Raw genomic sequence first — 12164 nt, forward strand, 5'->3', positions numbered from 1 at the left:
CTCACCCTTCCTAACCCTAGGATGCCATCTCTTACATTGCTTTGACACCGCCAGGTCACGGCAGTAAAGACTAGGACTAAAAGAAGCCCATTTTAATGGCTTCCTGAGAGCTCTTTTTAAATAAACTGCAGCATCCTATCACTATGTGATATTTTTGTACACCTTACTGTATTTGAGTTTATTTATCACAGGTTATTAGACATCTTAATACTATTTATTTCACTTTCTGTTAGTCTTATCCGTTCAACTACAGACATGGCCCAAGGATCTCTAAGATTGGGCTCTCAAGTGAAACTGGAACAGTGAATAGAAAACAAGTGAAACATGTAGGTTCATATAAAATGCAATCTGATGTCAGTCTGAGGTATCAGTTTGCCTTATTCTGTTAAATCACTGCTTTGAAGCAAAGCATGGAGTGTAACTGTTTATTAAGGGATTGGAATAGCAAACGTAAGCTTAATCACGACTCAATGTTTTGTTTGGTTGTACTATTTTCCTTTTTATCTTGCAGAACGGTTTTATTTTCAAACGTACGGTGTAGCTAAGAGTGTTTTTGTTTTGTTTGTCATGCATATGATTAATACAGTCTTTTTTTCTAGACTTCAAAAAAAAAAAGGTTCTGATCAGTTTGCGAATGTTGTTTTGTAAGGTTTTTGATTTACAAACTATGAATCAGCAGATTTTAAAGATTGTACCACATTCAACAGTTCAAAAGTAATGTCTATAATAAATATTAAATGGTGTACCTGTACATAAAGTCTGTGTTTAATTGCATGCAGTCTGCATGTAATATAGTTTGCATGATAAACACATCTATTGAAAAATTGTAAAACAAAAACACTTTTCTTCATTGAAAGAAAAGTAATAAATATAGAATCAACCAGAATCATTAAAAAAAATGTAATTTATAAAGTACAGGTCAACATGCTATAAGTATGGTACAGTATACAAGAGAAACTGGCTTTGGGAAAGCGTTCTGTTGTAGGTAACAGAAGCTTAGCAGTTGTGGCCTAGGAAAGAATTAATGGTACTTTTATTCCCTAAATATCATCCCTTACCTTTTAACTAACATACATATGACTACAAGCCATATCAAGCAGAGAAGTGATAACTGTATTGTTGATGAGGGTGAAAGCGAAGGAATACCTTGTTCTATAGGCAACATGTTTCTGTGCTTTTTGGTTTGCCTGCTTTGGATTGTTCAAGAAATACAAACTACCTTAATGTATTGCACTATAGTTACGATACACATTGGATAAAACATGAATAGTGCAATATTCCAAACTAGTCACATCTTTGAGAACCTATGAATGAATATGGTCTATTATTGAGAATAATGATATCAGACTAGTTGAGTAAGGTAATATCCAACTTGATGATCTATGATAGTTTTCTGAGAACTCGTGAACCTACAATGCTATTGCCTTGTTAGCTTCTGCTGTACTCTGGTTGTGTTGAACAGTGACTAGCACTCTATTTTTTACGGTATTGTTTGTGTTTGCACTGGTATTTAATAGAAAATAATTTGGTAAAACTGATAGCTACTTTGAAGAATACAACCATCGGGTGGCACTTGATTGAATGAATCCCAAAGAAACAATCAAGTACTTTATAGGTTATTACTATGTAGTAACCATTTTATTTCTCAGTAAATACCTGGTCATTTCTGTACTGTAAAATAAAGTGCCATCTAGATGTTTCCTGTCTTGCTGGGGTTTTCAGCGAGCCCAAACAGCTTCTCTCTGCTACCACTCCCTAGTTGGCCTCAGTGAAGTCCCTGCAGATGCCCCTTACAAGGGGCTGCTGGAACTGCTGCAGGCCAGTGAACTCCCTGGTGAAGAATGTGTGGCTATCCTTGGGCTCTGACGCCATAGTTTGCAGGTCATCCATTGGAGCCCAGGCCACCCCCACAGAGTAGATGGTGATCCCTGTAGAAGAGGGGGGAGAGATGAGATCAAACGAGTGCTGTAATTCGAAGTGATTGGAATAGGAAGAACATCATCTAAGAAATCTGATAGTTCATTGTGATGATATTATAGCTGCGGTCATTGTCGCTAAAACCTATTTCTCTACTAATAGCAGTCAATGTGACAAAACATTTCAGCTCAGCTGTTTTCTTATGTCATATTTTGATCTTATTCTACATGCTAGCCCGACTCATGGCAATACTTTTGCCTAAAAGGAATCCACACACCTTCCTTCTGGGCGGCCAGGGCCGGCCCTCTGACGTCATCGTAGGACTGTCCGTCAGTGACCACTATGAGGAAGTTCCTCCCAGGGCCAGCCTTGCGGGCCAGGAACAGGTTCTGGGTAGCATAGGCAACGGCGTCTCCCGTGGCCGTGCCCCCACTCATGTAGGGGATCCCCTGCAAGGCCCTGAGGGCATCATCTTTCACTGGGTAGTCGTACATGTTAAACTCCATCCGCTGGTCATAGGTGAACTGGACTGCCCCAACACGTGACCCTATGTCTGAGATGTCAAAGCTACGGGCCACAGAGGTAATGAAGTCCAAGATCAGGCGGAAGTTCCCCTCCCCGATGCTGCTGGAGCCGTCAATGAGGAAGCCCAGGTTGACCGAGTTGTAGCAGGTCTTGGAGCAGAGGAGCTGGTCCACTGAGCACAACTTCTGGGCCAGGGGCTTCACATGCTTGGTGGTGCCGAACCAACTGGGTATGGCGTATGTGAAGTAGCCGTTGTCCTTGCACACCGCCTGGCATGGCACACACAAACACAGTCAGTCAGTGACATATCATCATGTAGATTAGAACACAACATATATGGCTGGATACTGTAAGTGATGACATCACTGTGATATAGGCCGGTGAATTGATATTTGCATTACAGTATGTGGTGCCCAGCAAAATCTGCTAAAGACTATGGGTAGGGCCAGAACATCATATTTTTCAAACCACTAAAGTAGAACAGGATGCAGCCAATAAGACAGAGTACCACAGAGTCACACGTCTCTTGGCTCCCTGCTCACCTTCTTCATGTAGTCCTTGTCTCTGACCATGCCTAGCTCCTCCAGGGCAGGCTTGGCCACTGGCACCAGGAACACGTTGATCCCAGACTCTCTGGCCAGCACAGCCGCATCTTCCAGGTCGTCTGAGGGCCAGCCATCTATAAACACCACTATGACCCTGGGGTGACCTCTCCTCATCCCCGTCTGGAAGAAGGACTCCACCGTGTGCATGATGGCCTTACCTGTGGGGACCAGACAGACAAGATGGTCTCAGATGCGCTTTGTTGGGAATCCCCACTACATTTGGCATGCAAATCCATCATGTGGTACTATGTGTATACCAGAAATAAAAATCAGTAAGAACCTGTGTTAGTGTTGCCTCCCAGGTATGCTATCTCTTTGATGGCAAACACCACATCTTTGGGTTGAGTATAGTTAGTCAGGAGAAATTCTGTCCGAGGTGTGTCACTGGAAGGACAAGAGCGCTGTGTTAGCTTCATACAATACTGTACTGTTTTGCTATGGAAGTTAGTGGCTAAATGATAACACCTAATTGGAAAATGTGCTAATTGAACACCAAATGAACTCACTCACCTAGCTTGCACCACACCAACATGTGGTCCATTCGGTCCAATCTTTAGCATCACCGCTAACTTGCTGATGAAGTTCTTCTGAAGGTTGAAGCGACGCTGCCCAATGTTGTTGCTGCTATCCAGCAGCAGGGCTATCTCCATCTGGCAGTCTGGAAGGAGAGAGCAAGACGTGGGCATTCTGGAAGCAAAATAAAAATGTTCGACACAATCAATGCAAAGCACAACATGACACAAACATACCTCTATTTCCTCCTGTAGTCATTTTCTTCACCGGCTTCTTTAATGTTTTCTTCACTGCAAGACAGACAGGCTCTGGTTACGGCATGTGGTGCTCGTACATGTTAAGAGTTTCAATAAAAATACCCTTATCTGTAATGTAAATAAGGAAGACGGGTATCTCTGTGGAATACGTCATGGTGGGTCTGAAAACAGAACCATTTAGTAATGAAGATATCAAACAATTGTACTTTTGGATACGTAGTCAGCACTGAAATTCAACTTCTAGTCAGGTATGAGGACCAAGAGAGGATGTGTCCATAAAATATAATGCGTATCCAATGTAGTATTGGTGACCATCATGGGCAGTTTAATCTACATGTTAGAATTGTACCTGGTCCTGGTGCAGGGAGGACAGTTGTGGCTATCTGGGAGGACACCTCCTGGGGCACATGAACAGATTCTGACAACAAAGAGTCAGATGTTTTATCAAAACGTGTCATTAATGAAACATCACTTCATTGTTCAAATCGTTCAAAAACATCAACATTGAATATGATTAAATACCATTCGAGTCATTCTTCATGCCTACTTCGAGTCACATTTTCACTTGTGGAATGTACGATATTAAACATGTTTGGTATTTGGCGCCACCTACGGGCCACAGTGAATGATGCGGTCCACCTGGACAGGGCCTGAGATTGGACTCCATGGGAGTAGGAGCCGAGGTAGTTCTGTCTGCCTTGCAGTTTGTGGACCTTCACTGGTCCCCCCGAGGACCTTATCACCCCCCTAAGAAAAGTGGTAAAATACAGTGAAAAATGTAAATGAGTAGTAAGCGGCCCGTCACTGCAAACTTTGAGGGAAGGGAAGATAGATGAAGAATGCAGATGCTGTAGAAACTATACTGACTCTCTCTGTACATCAATACTCATTGAGAAAGAAAAGAAGGTGATTGAGGTGAAACTTTATAGCATGTGCATTAGCCAAACATTATCCCTCTCCTGGCCTACACAAAGCCTCTTATTCTTAGCCCTGCTATTGATCTCCTCCAGCCTTACTGGTGCACGGCTGCACCACACACGCTGGACACGGCGGCGTACACCCGAGAACCAAACACAGACACCCTCCAGAGGGTGCAGTTAGGTGGACAGAGGACCAACTGCTTCTCCTCCGTCAGGTCTGCCCCACGGGTCGTACAGGTGATGGGGGTGGTAACTGAGACAGAAAGACAGAGACAGAAAGAGAGAGATAGAGCGAGAGAATAAATGGAGAATACTGCCTACGCTCTGTGTGTTTTCTGCCAGGTAGCCTATACCTATTCGTTTGGTATGGCTTTCCCTTCCTCGGAGCCACAACTCGATACCAAAGCCTGCAGGCTATAATAAAGAACAAATCTGAAGACAAAATACCTTCAGTCACACCTCTACGTTAATTACATTTTGAAGAAAAATCATAAACATTACCGTTTGCTTTTGAGGAATTTCTTCCAAATCAAACAGAGACTGGGCTTACCGTTGAACATGTCTCTGAGCCAAAGGCCACAAGGCTCGAGCAGTGGCTCTCAACAATAACATCCTGACACTTCTGCCTTAATGAAATAAGTATCATATTTGGTTTGGAAGTCTTCCAAGTAAAACTGACTGGTTAACAAACTAAATAAATCCACTGATACAACACCATCAAATATATATTTTTCTTCACATACAGCAGCTACTGTTCATCAATAAACTCTCACATTTTTTTTATATTTTGCTATCTTGCTGAGCTGTGCAGTTCTCAACTGTCTCTCTGTGGGACCACATTGGATCAAATTAAGAGGAGAAACATTAAATGAACACATAGTTAATTCCCAGAATACTAGTAGTATCACACCTACAGTATCTCATCTGCCTAATATTGACAGAGGGAAAAAAAAACAATGTGTTTATGAGATTCAAACCACTAACCACTTGAGTCAGATCCAGATGCTCTGCATGTCAGAGACAGAATGCCTGTGGGAATTAAACAAAGTGATCATTGAAGCTTTGACAATAATGTCAAAGTTCACTCAATAATATTGAATATGCATTCATGAAATCTTAGTTACATATTATAGTTCATTACACATAAAGCTTTGACATATATATATTTTTTTGCACAGTACTAATTTCATCATTATGACACAAAACTCTACAATGCCTTTTTGATCAGATATGACCGTTTTTGAATTATTCCATTCCATTGTTATTTTGAGAGAAACCGAAAAAGACATTTCCTAGACAACTCATACAAGGTAGATGATGTGGCACATTCAGTGTGTCAATTGCACCAACCAGTGCTTACCTAACAGGTGTAGAACAGCAAACAAAATTGGCATGATGACCCAAACACCTACAATGTAATAAGCAACCAGGAAAACATTTTACATTTCTTCAACAATTAAAGATATACAATTACTAGGAGTTGATAAGACGAAATGCATAAGAAAAAAAGCACATCAACTAACAATGCAATTAGACAGGTTTTAAGTTTTTGGTTATAAATTCATAGAAAACTACGCCACTCTTATTTAGACAAGTTAGATATCTGCAGCTTGGACGATGTTCAGTCATGCGTTCAACACAACAGAGCATCTCTGTCTCTATGGGATTAAAGCTGAAAGAAAGTATGAAAACACATTCATTACAGCCCCCCCCACACACACACACACACCTTACAGACAATTTGTAGAATACGGTTTCCTTGAGATCTAAGATTCCATATGGCAAATTCTTGCAGGGGGAAGGAAAAAGGTGCTATTCATTGGAAGTGTGTAGTATTCCTGGGATCACATCTGAACCTCCAGAGAGAGCTGGCCCCTTAAATAATGTCCTCAAACTTCCCAGTCATCTCCCTGTGACATCAGAGGAGGAGGGGTCTACTAGAGACCTTCGTTCAACCTGAGAAGGGTCATCTGAACCAAGCAGCCAGGACAATAAGGTGGCCTCAAAATTAGCCAGAAATTAAATAGGAGTCAAATAAAGTGAGGTTGACGTGACTATTGCAGGTACCTTGTTATAAGGCAGATTAAGAAATCAAAAGTAATTAAACATAACAGTAGAAGACTGATCATATTGTACCAGACAAATACTACGGGGATCACACATACTGAAACATCTGCATTCAAGTCTGTAAATTGCTTTGGATAAAAGTGTCTGACAATTGGCATAAAGACTCACTGCAATCTATGCTGCCATGTGCTTTGGTGACCACGTTTCGATCCTCAGGTCTTCACCTACTTCTAGAAGCTAGTATGTACAGTACTGTCAGAAAGTATTCACACCCCTGGACTTTATCCACATTTTGTTGTGTTACAACCTGAATTTTAAATGGATTCAATTGAGATGTTTTGTCACTGGCCTACACACAATAACCCATGATGTCAAAGTGGAATGTTTCTTTTTGAGCTGAAATGTATTGAGTCAATAAGTATTCAACCCCTTTGTTTGTAAGTCGCTCTGGATAAGAGCGTCTGCTAAATGACTTAAATGTAAATGTAAATGTTTGTTATGGGAATCCTAAATAATGTTCAGGTGTAAAAAAAAAAGCTTAACAAGTCACATAAGTTATATGGACTCCTTCTGTGTGCAATAATAGTGTTTAACATGATTTTTTAAATCTCTACCTCGTCTCTGTACCCCACACATATAATTATCTGTAAGGTCCCTCAGTCGAGCAGTGAATTTAAAACATAGATTCAACCACAAAGACAAGTGAGGTTTTTCAATGCCTCTCAACAAAGGGCACCTATTGGTAGATGGGTAAAAAAGAAAAAAGCAGACATTGAACATCCCTTTGAGCGTGGTGGTTATTAATTACACGTTGGATGGTGCATCAATACACCCAGTCACTACAAAGATACAGGCGTCCTTCCTAACTCAGTTGCCAGAGAGGAAGGAAACCCCTCAGGGATTTCACCATGAGGCCAATGGTGACTTTAAAACCTTTACAAAGTTAAATGGCTGTGATAGGAGAAAACTGAGGATAGATCAAGTTACTCCATCATACTAACCTAATTGACAGAGTGAAAAGAGGGAATATTGTAAAGAATACAAATACTCCAAAACATGCAACAAGGCACTAAAATTATACTGCAAAAAAATGCAGCAAAGCAATTAACTTTTTGTCCTGAAAACAAAGTGTTACGTTTGTGGCAAATCCAATACAACACATTACTCATAACACTCTCCAAATATTAACAAACATAGTGGTGGCTGCATAATATTATGAGCATGCTTGTAATCGTTAAGGACTGGAGATTTTTCAGGATAAAACATTTACGGAATGGAGCTAAGCACAGGCAAAATTGTAAAGGAAAACCTGGTTCTTTCTGCTTTCCAGCAGACACTGGGAAATTAATTCACCTTTCAGCAGGATAGTAACCTAAAACACAAAGCCAAATCTACACGATGACAGTGAATGTTCCCGAGGTTAGAGTTTTGACTTAAATCTACTTGAAAATATATGGCAAGACATGAAAATGGCTGTCTAGCAATGATCAACAACCGACTTGACAGAGCTTGAAGAATTTTTCAAAGAATAATGGGCAAGTGTTGCACAATCCAGGTGTGGAAAACTCCTAGGAGACTTACCCAGAAAGACTCAAAGCTGTAATCACTGCCAAAGATTATTCTAACATTTATTGACTCAGGGGGTTGAATATTTATGTAATCAAGATATATTGGTCTTTTTTTCTTCCAAATGCTAGAATTTGTGTAGAACGTTGACACATTTTTTTTGCAATTAAATCCATTTGAATCCCATTTGTAAGACAACAAATTGTGGAATTAAATCAAGGGGTGTGAGTATTTTCTGTGGGCACTGTTACATGATCCATAGATACACATGTTCATCATTGTTATAAAAATCCCCATCCCTTTCATTGTCAGAGAGAAAAGGAAGAGGTCACCATGACAACCCCTACAGCTGCTTGATATTCTCATCATGTCTTTCTGTCCTCCAGAACAGCAGAGTCTCATGTGCCATCCTCTCAATATTTTCTTCTGGACAGAGTCCCAGTGGAGCTCAGTGAGATCAATGTTAAACAGATAATCTAGGGATAACCTGAACCTCTCCTTTTGTTGAAGCCAAAGCCACTAGGGTGCCATCGGACACCATGGTCCAGGTGTTAGTAAAAATTAATCCATACTTTTGTCACTTCTAGGTTAGACTACTGCAATGCTCTATTTTCCGGCTACCCGGATAAAGCACTAAATAAACTTCAGTTAGTGCTAAATACGGCTACTAGAATCCTGACTAGAACCAAAAAATTTGATCATATTACTCCAGTGCTAGCCTCTCTACACTGGCTTCCTGTCAAAGCAAGGGCTGATTTCAAGGTTTTACTGCTAACCTACAAAGCATTACATGGGCTTGCTCCTACCTATCTCTCTGATTTGGTCCTGCCGTACATACCTACACGTACGCTACGGTCACAAGACGCAGGCCTCCTAATTGTCCCTAGAATTTCTAAGCAAACAGCTGGAGGCAGGGCTTTCTCCTATAGAGCTCCATTTTTATGGAACGGTCTGCCTACCCATGTCAGAGGCGCAAACTCGGTCTCAACCTTTAAGTCTTTACTGAAGACTCATCTCTTCAGTGGGTCATATGATTGAGTGTAGTCTGGCCCAGGAGTGGGAAGGTGAACGGAAAGGCTCTGGAGCAACGAACCGCCCTTGCTGTCTCTGCCTGGCCGATTCCCCTCTTTCCACTGGGATTCTCTGCCTCTACCCTGTTACGGGGGCTGAGTCACTGGCTTACTGGGGCTCTCTCATGCCGTCCCTGGGGAGGGTGCGTCACCTGGGTGGGTTGATTCACTGTTGTGGTCAGCCTGTCTGGGTTGGCGCCCCCCCCCTTGGGTTGTGCCGTGGCGGAGATCTTTGTGGGCTATACTCGGCCTTGTCTCAGGATGGTAAGTTGGTGGTTGAAGATATCCCTCTAGTGGTGTGGGGGCTGTGCTTTGGCAAAGTGGGTGGGGTTATATCCTTCCTGTTTGGCCCTGTCCGGGGGTGTCCTCGGATGGGGCCACAGTGTCTCCTGACCCCTCCTGTCTCAGCCTCCAGTATTTATGCTGCAGTAGTTTATGTGTCGGGGGGCTAGGGTCAGTTTGTTATATCTGGAGTACTTCTCCTGTCCTATTCGGTGTCCTGTGTGAATTTAAGTATGCTCTCTCTAATTCTCTCCTTCTCTCTTTCTTTCTCTCTCTCGGAGGACCTGAGCCCTAGGACCATGCCCCAGGACTACCTGACATGATGACTCCTTGCTGTCCCCAGTCCACCTGGCCATGCTGCTGCTCCAGTTTCAACTGGCCTGGGCCCTAGGACCATGTCCCAGGACTACCTGACATGATGACTCCTTGCTGTCCCCAGTCCACCTGGCCATGCTGCTGCTCCAGTTTCAACTGTTCTGCCTTACTATTATTCGACCATGCTGGTCATTTATGAACATTTGAACATCTTGGTCATGTTCTGTTATAATCTCTACCCGGCACAGCCAGAAGAGGACTGGCCACCCCACATAGCCTGGTTCCTCTCTAGGTTTCTTCCTAGGTTTTGGCCTTTCTAGGGAGTTTTTCCTAGCCACCGTGCTTTTACACCTGCATTGTTTGCTGTTTGGGGTTTTAGGCTGGGTTTCTGTACAGCACTTTGAGATATCAGCTGATGTACGAAGGGCTATATAAATAAATTTGATTTGATTTGATTTAGTATGGCCTTTCACCATCACAGCATCAGTGTAGCCAGTGATTATGTTCATTTCAGCTTTAGTTGTTGTAGTTATGTCAAAAAGGCTACGATCACGTAAATCACCTGGGGTGAAGTGTCGTCTGCCCTCACTGCCGACAATTCAGAAAGAAAGAGATTCCATAAGAAGAAGGTGAGTATCTAAAACCTGGTCTAAGGTGTCTGCGTACGCTCAGTTTGAAGTATTTGAAATAGTATTTGGTCCGATTTGACCTGGGAACGTTCCCTCGAGAGGCAGGTCAGAATGCGTTGGTTCTCTCTGGGGACTGGGACACATATTCCACACATTCTAATGACACACATTTCATTACTCCTCCAGCACTACATATAAACCTCTTGGCGCATGCATTTACAGTACATTACTCCGCCTAATTGAAAACACCAACACACATTTCAGCATGGCATGAGTTATACTATAAAGCTAACGGAGAGTGTAGGCTTGGCTGGGTGTTGCTAAGTAAGCAGGTGATGGTCACAAGGAGAACTTGGCCTGTGACTCCATGCTCAGCCATGTGGGGTGAGACTGAGGAGCTGACAAAAAGAGAACTGACATAGCTGTTTCAGCATGGGCCAAGCAGAACGGGCCGCTGTAATGTATTTAGTAGAAACGGGAGACTTGATTGGAGAAACACAGCAACCTACTCAAGAGTTCAAGGCTCATCTTCTGACCATGCCACCATAGACCAAGGAATATCAAATGCATTTCTATTCCTTGCCATAGCCACAAGCAACAAGGCGCATCAGATTGTTATTCGTTTTGGTATACACTTTCTAAACAATTCAACATTATTTAACCTTTATTTAACTAGGCAAGTCAGTTGAGAACAAATTCTTATTTAGAATGACGGCCTACCCAGGCCAAACCCGGACGATGCTGGGCCAATTGTACGCCGCCCTACGAGACTCCCAATCACGGCCGGATGCGATTCAGCCTAGACTTGTGAACGCAGACTGCTTTCAAGTTCGAACCTTGATGGTCCTATGTCTGAGGGAAAATTTATAGTAATTTTCTGTTAAAACATTGTCAAAGTAAAATGAATGAGAAACTATCATCTAAAAAGTTGAATATCACATTTAAACGAACATAGATTAGAGATGCTCTTTCTTCCAGAGAGGGATTTCACTAACAAGCTGATGTTTTTGTGGTATTTTCTTGGAGGGGTGGATTGGTTTATTTTGTGTCACCGTGCTCGTGGTGTTGGCAGGGCTGGGGTAGCTGTGTTTGGTCAGTTATGGGGACCCCTGATGGGTTATTGTGTGCCTGTCCCATGTCATTAGTCCTGCTGAAATTCCAGCTGCCGTGGAGTCCTGAGGTAACTTTCACTCTGAAGTCACTCGTGTGTCCATAATGGCACCCTATTCCCTATAAAGTGCACTACTTTTGACCAGGACCAGCGTCAAATGTAATGCACTAAATAGGGAATAGGGTGCCATTTCGGACGCAGCCACTGTGTTGTGGTTTATAATTACTCATAGAAGAGAAAGGGGACTTACGGCAGCCATTACCTTGTCATTATCTGAGACAGGCTGTTATTACAAAGGGAGACTATTGTTAACTTGTTCAGTTATAATTCCATTGTTGAACCCAACTGGATTACAGTGGCTTGTGTTTGTTTTATTGAGGGGAGACT

At 42.3% G+C, this 12164-nt stretch overlaps 1 protein-coding gene across 2 annotated transcripts; it reads right to left on the reverse strand.

Annotated features, from left to right (window-relative positions):
- Positions 1 to 886: 886 nt before the first annotated feature.
- On the reverse strand, positions 887 to 6608 carry coch (coagulation factor C homolog, cochlin (Limulus polyphemus)). Of its 2 annotated transcripts, none has more exons than XM_029687771.2 (12): positions 6472 to 6608; positions 6098 to 6145; positions 5722 to 5766; positions 4834 to 4990; positions 4431 to 4564; positions 4167 to 4235; positions 3797 to 3850; positions 3558 to 3705; positions 3328 to 3431; positions 2985 to 3205; positions 2195 to 2711; positions 887 to 1928 (listed from the first exon to the last, which is right to left on the reverse strand). In XM_029687771.2, exons 2-12 carry the CDS (start codon positions 6129 to 6131, stop codon positions 1756 to 1758), a joined length of 1656 nt encoding a protein of 551 aa, XP_029543631.1. In that variant the 5' UTR covers positions 6132 to 6145; positions 6472 to 6608; the 3' UTR covers positions 887 to 1755. The 2 variants fall into 2 exon arrangements, with proteins under 2 accessions (XP_029543631.1, XP_029543630.1); XM_029687770.2 differs by having other exon boundaries at positions 6467 to 6608.
- Positions 6609 to 12164: the final 5556 nt, after the last annotated feature.

The sequence above is a fragment of the Oncorhynchus nerka genome, linkage group LG18, assembly GCF_034236695.1.
Source record: "Oncorhynchus nerka isolate Pitt River linkage group LG18, Oner_Uvic_2.0, whole genome shotgun sequence".
Classification (NCBI taxonomy): Eukaryota; Metazoa; Chordata; class Actinopteri; order Salmoniformes; family Salmonidae; genus Oncorhynchus; species Oncorhynchus nerka.